The following is an 18,189-nucleotide window of genomic DNA, read 5'->3' on the forward strand; positions in this document are numbered from 1 at the left end:
TCTAAAATTGTATATAATAAAAAATATTAGCATTAGTTTTTTAAAATCAATACAATACTTCCCGCCAATAAAAAGCACAAAAAGCCAAAATCTTTGCTGCTCACTTAAATAATGTAATCACATTATTCAATACCTCCATAGATGTAATAAATGATTAGATAAATATACTTGACCGCTTAACTGAGTCTACCAATAAAAAAAAGCATCATGACGTCAACAGCGATCTTTGTTAGCATTTGTTTTATATAATGCCGAACAACGATATATCGTTGTTTAGCATCCAAATAGTTCATATTGTATTAGAAAATAATGCGACATGGCACGCTGAAGCAAATAATAAGCATTTATAAATATTTTTGAGGCCTTATATATTTTGCTATTTCAGTCTGATTTTTATATAAGACTTCGTACTTAATAATTTAAAATCACATTGCATTTTCTCAATGCGGGCATAAAAGCCCTCCGGTCTCGCATTTTAGCGCAAATCACCCGCAAATTGTATCAAATTGTGAAACACGAGTGCGCTCGTATTTCTCCGGTCGAAAAGTATGACGTCGAGGTCGGGAAAAACGTCGAATCGACAAAACCGACCAAATTGTCTACTTAGTCGTGTGCTCTATACGGTGAGTCTACTTTAAAATAACTCGCCTGAAAACGGCCTAAATCCGCCAAAAGTCCGCAGGCGTACGCGATAACTCGTTTGAACGTTTAGCTCTACAAAGGTGAGAGCGCCTCTGTGATGTCACGTGGCCGTGAAATTTCCAATTAGGAAATTTGTCTACAGAATAAGGAGGTACTAACCTGGAGAGTACGCCCCCAGAATAATTTTGAATGTTAGCAAAAGTTGATTTATGAATACTGATATATTTTTTTTCACATTAATGTATCACGAATTTATTGCCAATATTCTAGTTTTACACTTAAGCATCTATGAAATATATGATCAATTAATATTTTCAAATTGGGCTCTTAGGTCTATATTTTTAACAAATTATATTTTAGTGAAAGTATGATTTTAGCATCCTTTTATTATAATTTAAGCAAATTATAAATTTATATATATATATATATATATATATATATATATATATATATATATATATATATATATATATATATATATATATATATATATATATATATATATTTATTATATTTAAAAAAAGGGTGCAAAAAATCAAAATCTCCTGATGATGCCAAAAATATTTTGGCGAAATATATAGAGCTGAAAATCCATGGAAAAACGCGATCCAAAACACGTATGCAATTATAATAATGATTACATATATAGACAAATTGCATTTAAATGAAATTACGTAAAAATAAAGCACGTTGTTATATTAAATAAATAAGATTTGATTGAACAATAATTATGTAACGAACGTAAACGTGTATTTTTAAATAAATAATTATTTCTCAGTAAGTTGTATACTGTAATAATATTTGCTTAAAGATAAGATAATAAAAACAATTTTAATATTAATTCATGTTACACATAATGTGATATCCAACGTAACTTTTACGATAAAATTGACATTTTTAACTTTTAAAACGTCTAAAAGTAACGTCCCATTAAAATGCCTGTCAAACTTCCATTATTAAAATATATTTAACAAAGACAGTGGCTAATTAAGAGTAAACAAAGCTCATGACTTTCAGAGTACAGTTAGTTTCCTGCTCAATCTTGCAGCGGGAGTGGTTTTCACTGTCGTCGTGTTTGCCCAAAAAAACAAGATTAATCGAGTTGGAAATATGACAGGGACTCATTATTTTTATATTTCGCACCGGGGGAGTGTGAAAAAAAAAGTTAAAAACAAAATAAATCAATATTACATCGTTTCTCGTTTTAATCTCTGACGTTGCAAATCGAAAACGAAAGGTCGTAAGTTGGTTGAGATTTAACTAGCAAATCTGAAATTTGAGTAATTGATATAATATATAAATATTTTTTTTTAACAAATTAACATTATTATGGAATAGCTTGAATAGCATTCATAATATTATTGTGGAATAGCTTAAAAATAATGTAGGTTATAGGTATTTAGAGCAGTGTTAAGAACAAAATGTTATTTAACATTAGTGTGAATTATAATAAAATTCATGCAATAATAAATTATCATTATCATTAAAATATTATTTGAGAATAATAGCAAATGTTTACATTTGTTACAATAATATTGTAAATACAGGGTATATGCTAATATTATATTTAAAAACAAATTGAACCATCTTTGTTTTTATTATTACATAACATAAAAATGGTTTAATCAAAATGTGTAATTAATTTTGCTTTAATAATATTTTAAAACATCTTATTTTCTTTATATTATCGCAACATCTATAGCATTGGTGAATTTCACTACGTAGATTTATTTCAGAATTTTAATTTAAATTAATAAAAAAACAAATTCTCGATGAATTGTTTACACCATAGTTATATAATCCAGAAAAATGTAATATATTATAAAAACGATGTATGAAACAGTACTCGTCAACATATTTTGGTCTTGTTTTTATCTAAAATTAACATAATTGTTTAAACATTAAATTTTAGTTAAAATAAAAAATACACCCAAATATTAAGTTTATTGTAAATCTTTTACAAATTCAGTTGGACTACTTTTTTTTGTTTTAATATAGTTTTTTAATTAAAGCTAATAGCTAAATTATATATTTATTGTCCTTGGCCGGACGCCTTCATTAAAGACCCCTTCAGAAAAAATTTTCAACGGTGCCCTCCACAGAGACGGCATTCTTTCAAGCTGCTTCTACGGAGCAAGAAACTTCTTAAAGGGTCCGCCAGGAGTCTGCAATATCTCGTATTTCTAAGAACGACATAAGATCAAGCCCCGAGAATAGCAATTTCTAAATGACACGTTGCAAAAATGTGTTACAGTTGCGTGTTTTATAAGCATCATTTGCTTTTATATTTACCTAAACAATATTTATTTTCAAATAAAATCTTAATTGCAAATGATTTACAAAAAATCTGCTCTGATTTAACTTAACGTCAATATATTTAATCATTATATATATATTTCAAATCAGATCCAAAAAAATATCCAAATTTTTTTTGATAATGTAGTGCTTAAAATAAAATAATGAGACAATTTTCTCTGATGCCAGCTTTGGATAATGATTTTTGTAATGAATAGAACTTTAATGTAAAGAGATACTGTTAGCATTTAAACTTATGATTAAAATTCAAATACTCGCGTGATCTAGCACTTTTATATTTTTAGATGATTGAATTTAAGAATTGAGTGAGGTTGCTGTATATTTACACATTTATCACTGGTTATTGATATTCAAAAATTATTAAAAGCACAATATTTTTATTAAATTTACCTCAATAATATATATAATATTTTAATATAAAATAAATCTATATTGTATCCTTACAAAAAAAATCTTACAAACTAAGTGTGATAAGTTGGCTTCTTCACATAAACTGTTTAGATTATTCCCGTATTACAGGTTAAACAAAATTGACTTAAAAATATTTTCGATACACTAGTTGATATTATTCTAAAAGTACATGTGGAGATAGAGAAATAAAATGGAGTATAAAAAGTATTTGATAGAAAACGTTAAATATTATATTTACCTTGACAGATGATTGTCAGCACTTGAAGAAGCGTTATTGGCAGATGGCGGCCTCTAGAGGCGCTCATCTTCTCCCTGGACATCTCCGATATCTCTTATCAGAGAACTCCCATTAAGCACAAAAACATAATCCGATTCGTCTACACTTTTTTTTATGTTAAAAAAATATTTCTTTTCGACTACATTAATTTAATGTTTCACTTTCTAGAGTCTAGCTCATGTTAGATATGTATCTTTGAACACATTACTTCGGTGGAATATTCATTCGTTTGGCGATCTGGTGGCGTTCATTAGCTGAAAAAAACATTGAAAAAATCGTATTAGTTTTGGTAATTAAAAAATCGCATTAATTAGATAAAAAAAACGAGAAATTTCTCTGTACGCTCAAATGCCGTCAAAAGCCAATTAATATGCCATTTTTAATGTGAATATAAATAGTCAGGAGCAAAGGAATTCGTTACCGAATTTTGTGTATTTTTTATGATATTAACAAGGATTATTAATATTATCTTATAATTTTAAATAATGACTTATTCAAATACACGTCGTTTAATATAAATTATATGAAAATATTCATTAAAAATATTAATGAAAACTGGAAAAATCAAGCAATAAATTTTATCTATTCGTATTAAAACAAGCATGGTAATGCATACCTTTGTATTTTTTTGCAATTATTATCATAAACCATTTTTATTTTATATATATTTTTTAATTTCTCATGAAAAAAATCAATAAAAAATCAGCATGTTGTTGGCTACAATAATTTAAGTGAGTTGGTATCTTTTGGGCTAAAAATTGTCCAAAATTGTTGTTTAGTGGTTTTATCTACCATAATACTGCTCAATATCCACTTTAAAGATCTTCGTTAAAAATAAAAAAAAATCAACATAAAAAAATGTCAAAAATGTGTTGGATGGCATGTCGGCAAGCCATTCATCCGGCAGTTTTGGTGGGCAAGATTTAACCGGCGAGTTAACGCTTCATAAGGGCATGTTACTAAGATTGATCGCCGCCGGCGCTTTTCCGTACAAAATGAAAAATTGAGTGTGCGCGAGCTTTTTTCTTTTCGAATGTACTTTTATTGTTGCCATATATCACATACGCAAATGGGCGCTACGCCCCCTTTTTTCGCACACGGCAGCCAAAAACGCCGACGTCTCTAAATTATCTCCACAATCATATCTCATCATGAATGTTATTTACGCTTTTGCATTTTTTAACATCGCACTTCGTGGTTTGTGTAAAAATACGTATTTTTAGGTCAATGAGTAATAATATTTATATATCAAATTAATTAATTTTTAAAATTTTGTAAATCAAGACTCACTATAATCATTTTTGAAAATAATACCTTTAAGAATATAAAAAATAATATTGAGCCATTGTTTTATTGATTTCATTGAAGGAAAAATATGTTTTTATTTAAAAAAATATAATAGCAACGTATTATATATTTTAAGAGGGATATCTTTTATAAATAAACGTATATAACAAAACAACCTTAAAAGGTGGAACGTAAACAAATAAATATATAGATAACGTTAAAATAACATAACAAAAATATAAAATTTTGATCCTTGCTTTTTTTACCATATTTATCTAAATCATTAAAATATTATTATTAATATATCGTTTAAAAATATATAAATAGAATATTTTTTAATTCTAATATTTACAAATAAAGCTGATTTTACTGCCACTAAACTCATGTGAGTCACGTAAACTGTTCACTTAATTTTGCAGCTTTCGCCGACGGCAAATGTTTATCTTTGGGCTAAAGAATTGTGTAATTGACCAAAAACAATATTCGCTTAAATAATATTTATACAACAGAGAGAGAGGTCATCTCTCTTGTCCGTTCGTGACTTTTTATTTCCACATACATTTGCCCAGGGGCATTAAATCGATGTTGAAAAATAAAACACAAGCAAGTTATTAAATATTTATTATTTATTTCTCAGAACAACCCTCTAAGAGCATAATAATTATTATTATTATTGTTGTTATATTTTTTTGATTCTGACTATATCTTCATTCGACGAAACGAGCAAAAGTAATTTGTATTTTAATTAAATGTAAATACAAAAATTATCATTCTGCCAGTATTAATTCAGATCTAATCAAAATGTTGTTTAATTTAGACTTGTTTATGCAAATAATTCATCTTTAACGAGTTCACCGTACAATGCATTTACATGGAATTTTTAAATATTTTAATTATGGTAATATTAAGGAGTCAACAATAACATATTTATTAAGCATGAAAATACGAAAATAATAATTATGTACTTTGAGAATACTATTAATAATTTATATTTAAAAAAAACAGACAGTACTAATTATAAAACAAATTTCAGGCTAAGCTTGTTAAAATTAAAATCATATAAGCCAACAATAACTATTTAACGTGAAAGCTAAACTTGTTTATTATTTACAAGCTGACCAAGTCATGGATCGATTGTAAACTGTTACACGCAAAGGTAAACTAAAGTCCATACTGATCATTATTGTATAATGTTTATTTCTAAATCTTACTTGATGATTTGGTAAGAGCCTTAACTTCATTGATTATTGGTTTGATGTATTTATTAATAGTAACTTTTCTGATATTTTTGACAAAGCTAGTGAGATATTTATCACTCTATAAGAGGCAATATCGACTATATTTTTTCCTGATTTCAGTGAAATAATAATTTGAGAATTTTTTTATTGGGTTTGAAAGTAGTTTAATATAAATATTAGTTAAATATGGTAGTCATTTATATGACAGGCAATTCTTAAATCACTTTTCTGCTTATTAGGTCATATTCCAGTGTCTTCTTGGCATTATTTTTTTGTCATTTGTATTTTATTTATTTCATAAAAAAATTGTTTAACCTTTTGCACGCGTATTTTTTTTGGTTAAGGTAGTGCCAGCTCGTATTTAATTTCAGGATTTTTTTTAAGTTCAATTTTTGGAAGTAAAAATGAAATAAAACATGTTTTGATTAATCTTTTTACAAATTAAAATTAATACAGCGAAAGTATGATAGTTAGTCAGTATTTTAGTCATAAAACAATAAATTAAATATCGAAAATATATTATAATTTAAATACTTTAATTGGAAAATAACTTTTTTTATTGTATTAAAATTAATTATTTTCACATGTGTCTTTCTTAGAAAATGCTTTAAATGTATTTAGTAACTTATCGCCAAAATCTTTATTTTTTTATCTATCGTCTTTGAACCATTTTTCGTTATTAAGTCTGATTGTAGAAGGGAATTGTTAGAAAATTCGTATTCTTTTTGTAACATTTCAAAGCGAGTATTCTGTGGAATTTGTAGCACTAAGGCTTTAAAGATTTTCTTGGATTACCTAGTTCTTTTCGTGTGTAATTAGTTTTTAAAGTTTTTATTGTCATTTTGTTATAAGCTTTTTTTTTCAAGGACTTGGTTTTTATTATTTTTAAGTACCTTAATTATTCATGCTTTTCTAAAATAAAAGACTCTCTGCTGTATCTTTTATTTTTTTATTTAGATATTAAATGGCATTTTCTATTTCTTCATGAGATTTTAGTAATGGGTTTCAAGTCATCAGTTAAAGATAAAAATACGTATTCAAAAAAAGTGCTGAGAGTTTTGTGAATATACAAATAACGTGAGAATAAAATGCCGATTTTCGGTGAAAATCCTGTTTTTACTCGCTAATAAAAATAAACGCTGCAAAGACAGGACTGAAATCTCATCCTACCAATAATTAATTATATTTTCAGACAAACATATATCTATTAACTTTCTGTATATTAGCGTTATATATTTATCAAATATACATATATTATCTAATTTTATTTAAATAAAGCCTTTTCTAAATTCAGTATATAAATCATAATAAAAAAATCGTTGCCTTTTCTCTACCCCTCAACTGATTAACCCATATATTATTTTTAATGTGAATTTATTGTTATTATTTCTTGGTGAAAGAGGGAGTAGGCATAAAAAACCAAGGTTTAACTTTCAACTTCCATAAGTGTCAAGCAGGTTTTTATATAGAGTTACGAGCGCAATCGTCATCATCATCCCTTAACAAGGATACATGTGACATTTCGAGCAATTTCCGCTACGCCCGCGTGCTCTTCCGCAATGAGGGAGACTTGGATTTTTTTACTCCACCCCACGTATTATAAACATACTTTCTTTATGATAATATAAAATACACCTTGCCAATTTTATTAAATAGTACAAATATAATCTAATATTTATAGAGAAAAGTACCAGTTAAATGTATCACGCACCAAAACAATACTATAATAAATAGTAAGTTAAATAAAAAATACATTAAAACCACACAAAATGTGTTGTAATTATTCCATAAAAAAATCTTATATATCATAAATAAAAAGACACGATTGTGTTGGTTTACCGTCGGTTTCCCTTATAGACTCTAGCAAGTGTGAGAGTATTAAAAAGTTGTGTCCATTATTCGCGGCGAGTGTCGGGCCATAAATAAAATTAGCCCAACCGTTGATCATAAGTAGAACTCTATACCTACGTAAGCATCCTCACGTATACGTCACGATACATATTTTACGTGAAAAGTTTTATTTTTACCCACTTTCAAGTTGTTAACGCGACTTTCTTGCCCGTCGAGTGGCCCGTCCCTTGTTTATCTCGCCGTTTTATTTGATACGAGATAATTAATAGCCCAAGTTTGCCGTTTCCGAGAGAGAGCGCGATATTTATTATCATTCGTTAAGTCGCCGACTTTATTAATGGATATTATTATATTTTTTATTATTATTGTTATTAATAGGCGGGGTGTAAAAAAACGTTTAATGTTTCCCCAGTGGGCAGCATCGCGTTTTTAGCAACGTTCCGGATTTTTTACCTCCCGTATACGTCGCGGTTTAAAATAATAATAACCGGTATCAAAAGCATTAATTGTTGGGATCATAATTTAAGCCATTTAACTCTTGGCAAATAACATATCAATGTATCATTTAACTGATTATTTAAAATTTTAAATTGATTTTCTTAACCTATTGTAAATTTGCGTCAGTTCAAAGTGTTACAACATAGTAAACACAAGCAACAATCAACAGCTAATAAATAAGTTATGACACCAAACTAAAATCAATGTCTGTAAATCAGTGACATAAATTGAATGACTACTTGTTTATAATTCATTTTAATTTTAATTACTTGAGTACTTTCAAATAGGTGTCAACTTGAATTTTTGTAATACTCTTTCTATTTTTTTAATTAAAAATTATAATTTTTATTTTTTGCTTTATATTATCATACTTATAAAAATACCAAACTACTTAAAACTTTTAGGTTTCGTTTTAAAGCTCTCTTGAAATGTCACTGATTTAAAACCATTTTCATAGTAACGATTATTTTATTTGCTACAGTAAAATGAAAAATATAATACAATTTTAGTGGTTATAAATAAACAGAAAAAAACTTGAAACCTTTTAAAATTCAGGTGAAATAATCAATATAACGAAGAAATAATGGCTTAAAAGATATTTATTTAAATCCACAGTGATTACGTAAATATTATATTGTAATGTATTTTAAAATTAAGGGAATGAAATAAGAATCTTTGCCATATTATAGCTATTTTTTAATCTAAACCTAGCTTTTAAGAAAGTTCAAACTTTAATTATTATTTTAAAAGCTATATTAATTAACGACTAAATTGGGTAATATTATTTTAACTATTTAGGAATCAATGTATATACTAAACATTATACATTTATATTTTTTTAGCCTAATCTTAACCATAAATAATCAATATTATTTACCATTTTTGATTTTGTATATCAAAAATGACGCCTATTACATGTTTTGAATTAAAGATTACTTATATTAAACATTATCATATATTTTAAAAATATAATATAGATATAAGACACATCGCAGCTAATGTTTTATATTGCATTATTAAAAAAAATATTAATATTTATAAATATATTGTTAAATATCTTTCAGCTTCTCAAAATTGTGCTGACAGGTATTAGATAAATAAAAATTACTTAAATACTTGATTTAGGAAGACACTTTTTAATTTATTTATATAGTAATTAATTACTTTAAATTTTAATAATTAATATAAATATAAATGATCACATTTCTTTATAATTAATTTTTAATGTTTATTATTAGATCGAGGAAAAAAATACAAAGAACCGTCAATAATATCGCAGCATCGCGTTTGAGCGGATTTTTATTTATTTTTGTCATTTGAAACGTTTCACAGGGGCGTAATGATGTTACATGATTTGCTGTAAAAAACCGTTTTATTTTTTGTAAAAAATGTATTACAAACAGGACACAATAAAATTAAGGTGAGATTGATATTTTCAATAGGTAAAAAATAAATTAATAAAAAATGTGAGCCGAAACGAAATATGATATTTTTCTTTGACAATTTTATTTTACGGATTAAATATATAGTAAAGTTTATGGTTTGTTTTAAACGATATTGTCGTTTTCCTAGCATTTAAAAATATATTTAAAATTATAAAAAATATTAAATATAATTCTATTTCAGTAAAATATGTTTTATTATGATACAAAATAATATTACTATGAAAGTATCATTTATTATGTAAAAATATCTTAAAAATATTCTATTTATTCTAAATGTAACTAAACTTTTTTATGATTCTTTAAATTATTCAATATTATTATGACTTTTTAAAATATGATATATTAAAGCTATAGATGACAGATTTTATTAATTTATTTTTGATTTATACAATAAGTCATAATTGTGATAAATGTTATTAAAATTATTTCATAATATTACATTGTACCTGCTTTGTATTATAATTTAGATCAGTTTTAAAGTTAAACAATTTTAAAAGCAATATTGTTTATAATCTTATCATTGTATGTATAACCCAAAAAAATATATTCGTATATTTTTAATAGCGTTGTTTAAATTTTCACTGGAAATTAAACACAAAATGTTTTCTTTCGATTAATGCAATGAAAAAATAACTATGACTAAGTTTAAAATAGCTTTTAATAGTTTATTTTAATTTATCTAAAAATAATAAACATAGTTAAAACATAAATTATTATAATTTGATTATGATAATAAAATATGCAAATAATGTATTTTATTTTTTTATTATAAACCGGTGCCTTTAAAATGCAATCTACATAATTTTGACTATTATAAAGTTTAAACATGTTTTTATTGCTACTTTTAAATATTTTATTTTTTTACAAATTTAAGTAAAAACTAATACTAACTTCTTAGTATCTTAAAATAAAGACATACATTGGTTTGTAATAAAAGAAGCAATTTAAACTGTATAAGTGGAATTTGCGCTTTCATTACAACTTTAATTTAATATATTTGAAGTGGAACACTGGAATAACATTTACTCGAAAATATGTGAGTTTAAAATTGCAGATTAAACTCTAACATATTTTTCCAGTCAAAGATTTTTGACAAGAATATATATGTTTTATGCAATATAATACATTTTTATTATTAGTTTAAAATACTCATATATAATATAATTATATGATGAACCGTTTTATTTCAGCGTCATTATCAATATCTTCTTACGGCTCTTGAATTTACACCTTGAATCGTTAAATTAAAGTGTGCTATAACTACAAAATTAATTTCATATTCAATGGATTAATTCAGATTTAACTTTTAATGACTCAATTTAACTACGTGTACAATTAACATTGGTTAAGCTAAAAATAAACTAGTCCGACAAAGAAAATTTAACTTCAAAGCAAACTGTATCGATTAATAACAAAACGCCAAACGTGAAAACGGACATTTAACTATTCGCATTTGATGATATACAATTACTGCGAGTTTTGTCTTTCTGAAATACGGCGTTATATGATTCCGTCACGGCAATAAAAATAAACGACGAAATATTTCTATAATAAATTTTTCATAAGCCGATGCTACACATTTATTATGTGTAATAAATAATGTTCCACGTTTTGATTTCGGCGCTATAATAATGCGTGTGTATTTGACAGCATCAGGGGTCGTTATTGCCCTCTGGAATTATCCTTTGTGTATCATACGTTCATGCAGATATTGTGTTTATTATAAATATGTAACATATATTTATAATAAACACATTGTATTTAATATATTACTATTAGGTTTTATTATTTTTAATTATTTGTAATGAGGGCATTAATCTAAATAACAGCTTTAATTATTATCAGGACATAACTTCACGTACAAAACGATTTTTCGTTACTTTAAAGAAAAAATGACATAGAATAATCCCAGCAGATTATTTATTTATAACTAAATGTCACATGTAAACTTGAAAAAATTATAAATATGTATGTATAAAAAATAATAAATAATGCATTGTTAAACTTTCCAAATGCCACGCGACAAACATAATTATTTATAAAAAAATAAATTATAATTTTATTATTTGTAATATTTTATATTGATCTTCAAGTAACATGTCAGAGAAAAAGTTTTCTAAACAAAAACATAAATATCTACATTTATATGTTATACAAAATATTGTGTACTGTAATATATTTATTTATTTTCAGATGATACTTATTTTTTGTTTTAGAGAAACAAGGATTGGCAAATTCTTATTTATTTTAGTTTCTAATAAGATTTCAATATATTAAAATTATCACAATAATAACGTACATCCTTTTGAAACATAACAATCGAGACATATAATTCTGACGAGCATCAAAATTTGATCTCGAAGAACCGATCTTAAGGGCTAGAGGTTTTGAGTTCTTGTCATCCCTTAACCCGTCATTCATTCATTGACATGACAAAATTAGCTAATGTATATTTGGCTCGCGGGCTTCGATTCGCTGTAGAAATCCGAAAATGCTACAAAATGGCTTGGTAAATACACCATTCTAAGTATTTTGCTTTATTCTGTATACAACTGCTTTAATTTCAATTATTATTTAATAATTTAAAAATAATATTGTAGAAAAACACGTATTAAAAATATTTTTAGTCTGTATTTAGGTCCATGTATAATTTGTTTCAAATATATTTTTAAGAAGCAATATTTATTTATATTAATCCTATGATAAAACATAATCCAATGTAACCAAAAATGTAATAAATTTTGGAATTTTAAATTCTTACATTGTTTTTAAAAAGATTTGTACAAAAATATATTTTTTAGTGTAGGTGTTAGCAAAGTTATAAGTATAATAATTAAATAACAATAATAATAAGTTGTTGTTGTAAGACCTTAAAACCTGATTATAAAACCACTATTTTATAACTAAATTAAAAATTAGAATTTTTTAAATAAACCTTATCATTTATATGTACAAAACTGAAAATCATTAAATAAATATAACATAATTTTAATGGTAAACTTTGAAGCCACGTTATTAACTATTTTATTTATTCTGCATAAATGATTATGTTTTTTTTTATTTTTATATGTTATATACTGAAATAAATCTTAAAATATGTCATTATATTATTTTTATTTCATTGTGTACTAATTTATATAAATCAGTATTTGTTAATTCAATACATATATTATTGTATTAACAATTCGTATTAATTCTTTTAATTTATCTTTAACACTCTTTAGTTAATTGTAAATAACTATTATAAATATAAAAACAATATCTAAATTTGTGAAAGCTTATGAATAATTTATATAAATAAAAATATAGAGTTCAAGTAATTAGATTCACATAATTTATATTTAGTCATATTTTTAGTTTGGTACATATTGTTTATAAAATATAATATAATATCATATTATACAAAAATTAGTTTTCATAAAAAAATCTAATGCTTTTAATAGAAATTTGTATATTTAATATTTTTATTTTGTTAAATTAAATTTAAATAAATTAATAATTTACCAACATCCTTATATTGAATTCCCAGCAGGGTATTTGTGAAACGTACTACGTATTTCATGGTTATTTTGTTTTCATTTAAAAATCACAATAGATTATTTTATGTAAAATTTTCAGAAGATGTTACAAATTGTTTTCTTTTTTGAGTATTATTATATATGTACATATAAGTCGAAATTAAAATATTGCGCACAAAAACTTGCATCAAAATAAACTGAATAAAAAATAGTACTGATTAAATTATTATTTTCATGTTTTTTACAATAAAAATAAGTTTTTTAATAATACTTAAAAGTGCTTGAACCACGCAGTTGAAATGACAATAATGCTGTTTTAGCTCATCTTCATTAATATAAATAAAACCGTTTATTTCAGAATCCTATGTTATTATGATAGAAATAAATATATATTAAATTGTTTGCCACATAGAATCGGTTCATTATAAAGTTTAAATATTTATAATCAGCGGCGTTCCTTAAAAATTACACTTGATTCTAATGTTATTTATTATTATTCATAAAACATGTAGTGTAAAATTAATATAGTAAATTATAATAATAAAAAATAATCAATAATTAGTTTATTTCGTAAATACTATATTTATATAAATAATAATGCTGAGAAATAGTACAATTCATTATGAGAAAAAATCGGTAAAAATTATAAAAACGTCAAATGTTAAAAATATATTTTAATATAAATTAAAAATATTAATATTAGCACTATAACTTAAATTAATAATCTATAAATTTAAAAAAATATTATTGAACGGAAAATAACTGGTCTTTACTATATTGTTTTTTTATTTCACTATTTTATTTATCATATTAATTTATTTTTAAACTACTTGATTATTTACTGCACACTTTTAACTTTATTCCTATAAAAATTTATAATATTAATATTGTAAATCATTAATTTAAGGCATTAATGCCAGTTATTATAAAAGTTTTTACATTTATTTTTAAAAAACGCATGTTTTTAAAATACTTTCATATGTTTTTTACAACAAGTACAATTTAAAACTAAAATAATTAGAAATATAAATATCGATATAAACAATATCACTAAAACATACCAAATTTCTGTCACTTCCAATTTTTTCAAAACTCAAAAAATCCATTAAAAATCGCATGCCACACACTCACTCACTCATCTGATGTACATTCGAGCTTTTAAGCTTTCAATCGCGTTTGTCGTATTCACCTCGGAAAGGTGCAAACGGCGAGCGTCATTTTTCATCGTCTCGTTTCGTTGCGCTGTGAAAAGTTTCGTACAACTTTCTCGACCCGGCGGCGGGCAGGCGTGCTCAACCGGCGTCCGCGACAGACTGACTGGCTGCGAGCTTTCGTAGAGCTTTCGGCGTAGAGGGGCGCCTGCGTCCGCAGCAAGCGCCCCCTGCAAGGTGCATCCTCCTGCATCCGCCTCGGTGTGGGATTACTTGATTATTAATAATGTGTGAGAGATAAATCTACACGAATTGAAAAGTTTAGAGAATGGCAGTAACTGTAAAATAAATATATGGGGGCTTTAGGTGTTTATAAAAATATTATTGCTGATTGTGAGCTAACTAATATATTAATAAGACTTATTTGAAACATAAAAGTCATGCAGAAAGTATGGTGAAAATTTTATCTAGAGATCAATGATATAAATAGGTTGTTTTTGGTTTATAATCAAAAAGAAAAAAATTAAAAAGTAATATTAAAACACTTTTTTCTGCATTAATAAAACTTATACTGTATATAATTATTAACAATTTTTCTATTTAAAACTTTTAATTAATTTGTAACTATTTTACATATACAATAAAACACATAGATCATATTAGGTTTTTAATTTTTTAATGGTTTGTATTATATATGGTTATGGTGAAACATAAAATTTTACTTACAAAAATAAAATCCTAATATTGACCATTGTTAAAATTCAATAATATTTATTAAAACAAATTAACCTTTTATTTTAATCAAGACGGCAAACTTATTTTGTGGTTATTGATTTATTAAATCATTATTAAATGTTAGATATATTGCTTCAAATTATTTCGTTGTGGCAAAACTATACATTCATTTAATAATTTGGGTTTCTATATGCATCATTCAAGATATTTCTTCAAATTACAAATTTATAGTTACCGATTTTTGTCTAAAATTTTGTGTTTTTTTTTGCTTGTTCATATAAATAAAATTATTTTGCAACTTATAATAAATTATATTTATTTATCATTGCTGCAAAATCAAAACATACATTATATGTGTGATTTTTAAAGTACAAGGTAAAACTCATGATATAAAGAATGTTTATAAAAATATTGTAATAAAAAAATACACAGGTAAAACCAATTTATCTATTAAAAAAGCAAAATCAATAGCTTTGAAACCTCTAGTATACAGGAATAGAGTAAAAATATATTTAGAAGGTGATTTGAATAGGCGCTATCATCCATATATGTGTTATGTGATGAAATAAGTATAACAAAAATTATTAATAAATAAAAATAAACTAATAAAGATTTTTAACATTAAAAACAGTATAACAATATAGGTATGTAAACATATAAATGATTCATTGATCAAAAATATCTTTATGCTTGCAATTTTTTAATACAATAACAACGTATATCTTAAATTGTTAAATATTGTATAAACTTACATTATTTATATATAATACTAAGAACATAACAACATTAACGTTCGTCTTATATCACAATTTATATTATACGTTGTTTTTATATAAAAAAATCGTAAGCTCTCTTTTTACAGTTAATAATAGAAATTGTTATTGTATAAAATTATTTCAAAAATGTTGTAAAACATATATAAATATAACGTATAAATATACATAAATATTACGCATATATAATAAATATATGCGTAAAAGTTCTTTTCCGTTGATATGCATATTACATTTTCTTCCATATACAAACTTAAGATAAAGATAACATTTAAAATATAAAATATCTCATGTTGAGTGACACTATATTATAAGAGCGAAGCTTTTACTCAGAATAATGTATGAAATGGCTAACAATACAGTCAGAATATAGCGATATCTTGGAACTCTATTCAGTCTATTTTTAGTTATATCGTATAACCATATTTTTATAAACCATTATTATAAATATTAAAAAAATATTATTAAATATAAGAATTTAAAAAATACAATTATTTATTATGTAACCCTTAAACGTTTAGAAACACGTACATTTGCAAAACAATAGAAGCTTAGGATAGAAAGAGAGATATATACCCTACGAAGTATTGGTAGTAGGAGATTCAATTGGCCTCCGGCCAGTGCTAAGATTTAGTTTCAATAAGTGTGACTGTCTGCATATAACGATCGTCGGATTTAATGCATGCGCGCTATAAAGGCGTACTTTGTTAAAATAAAGCAATGAATTTATTCCTTTTCGGGGGCCGCCGTAATTAAATGGAAACGTTCTTTTTTCGTCGTTCGTCTCGGATTTATTTCCGTTTCGACAGTTTTACTGGGCGAGAAGACAAGCGACAAGGGAAACAACAAACGCGCCAATGCATACGAGATAAACTCAATTTGGGGCGAAACAGGCCAGGAATTTGGGATTAATTGCCCCAGGAATTTAAATTAATGCAAATCAAAAGTGGGCGTGGAAAGACATAGCTCTATATGAATTATAAATTAAATAGCCTATTAATTAAAATTTTTTTTCGGGAAAAGTAAATAAAAATATATATTTTATATTTATTTAATTTTGTATATTTTCCATAAAACTAACATTTCTTTTCTAAGAAGAAATTAATACAATTTGTTGCCTTAAAGTTAGTGTTTTCCTACTTCATTACATGTTTAAAAGTATATTATACTGTTTTATATTTCATATATGTATTTAAAGAATCTTTTAAACGAGTTTTTAATAAATGAAAAGAAAATCATTGAATTTTATATTTTCAAGTAAATAAATTGTATATTAGCAACAAAAAAATATCTTGCATATCTGATTTTTTTAATAATTATAATGAGTATTTGTGAATATTGGGCTTTAAAAACAAATATATTTTTAGGATTTTTTTTTCCAAAACAATTCAATAAAAATATATCTGATTGTTTATGCAATGATGATATCGATTCTATTAATTCACTCAAAAAATATCAAAATTATGTTTAATGACAAACATATACTATGATTAACAATAAAGCAATTTTAATGTTTGAATATTTTATGGCGACCACACATATAGGCACATTTAGAAGGGCGATTGTCTCATTGTTAATGACCGTGACCAAAAACGTTCATTTATTAACAATGAGACAAACCATCATGGCACAAGGGGGATTTCTTTTGACCACACAACACGGGTTGTTAAGAGAATCTCTTTTGTGACAAAACAGTTAATCACCATAATGCAAACCCTTTCCGAAGAATTCGAAAGTCTGGAGCCAAGCTCGCTTTCAAAGTACACATCCGATTTCCCGAATTTTAAGAAGCCACTGCAGGGTTAGGAGATCGATGCACAATCGGGATTGGTCAGCTAGCGTGCATCCCCCTAAGGATGTAAGCCCGGACTATGACGAGGAGAGGGTAGACGGTCCATGGCACCACAAGAGACGGAGGAGAGCCAGTAACGCAGACGACCAGAGAGAAAAGATCTACCAGCAGCCATCCAGAGGAACCAGCCACGCGCCCTCACCGACAGACCTGACACTCACCGCACGCAGCCACAGAGCCCTGAGATCACCTTCA

The 18,189-nt window shown here is 25.7% G+C and overlaps 1 protein-coding gene across 2 annotated transcripts in view; it reads right to left on the bottom strand.

Moving 5' to 3' along the window:
• LOC148228183 (lachesin-like) overlaps positions 1-14,802 on the bottom strand; it is a 174,390-nt gene extending 159,588 nt beyond the window's left edge. The window contains exons 1-2 of one of the 2 annotated variants that reach the window (XM_088199670.1): positions 14,545-14,802; positions 3,608-3,900 (exon numbers count right to left, since the gene is read on the bottom strand). In XM_088199670.1, the coding sequence (XP_088055796.1) occupies positions 3,608-3,689 (82 nt within the window). In that variant the 5' untranslated portion in view covers positions 3,690-3,900; positions 14,545-14,802. The remainder of the gene's footprint in view (positions 1-3,607; positions 3,901-14,544) is intronic. The other variant, XM_088199671.1, reaches the window with a different exon arrangement.
• Between the last annotated feature and the right edge of the window lie 3,387 nt (positions 14,803-18,189).

The sequence above is a fragment of the Plectrocnemia conspersa genome, unplaced genomic scaffold (assembly GCF_051122295.1).
Source record: "Plectrocnemia conspersa isolate PC_06_02 unplaced genomic scaffold, ASM5112229v1 ptg000012l, whole genome shotgun sequence".
In the NCBI taxonomy this organism is placed as follows: domain Eukaryota; kingdom Metazoa; phylum Arthropoda; class Insecta; order Trichoptera; family Polycentropodidae; genus Plectrocnemia; species Plectrocnemia conspersa.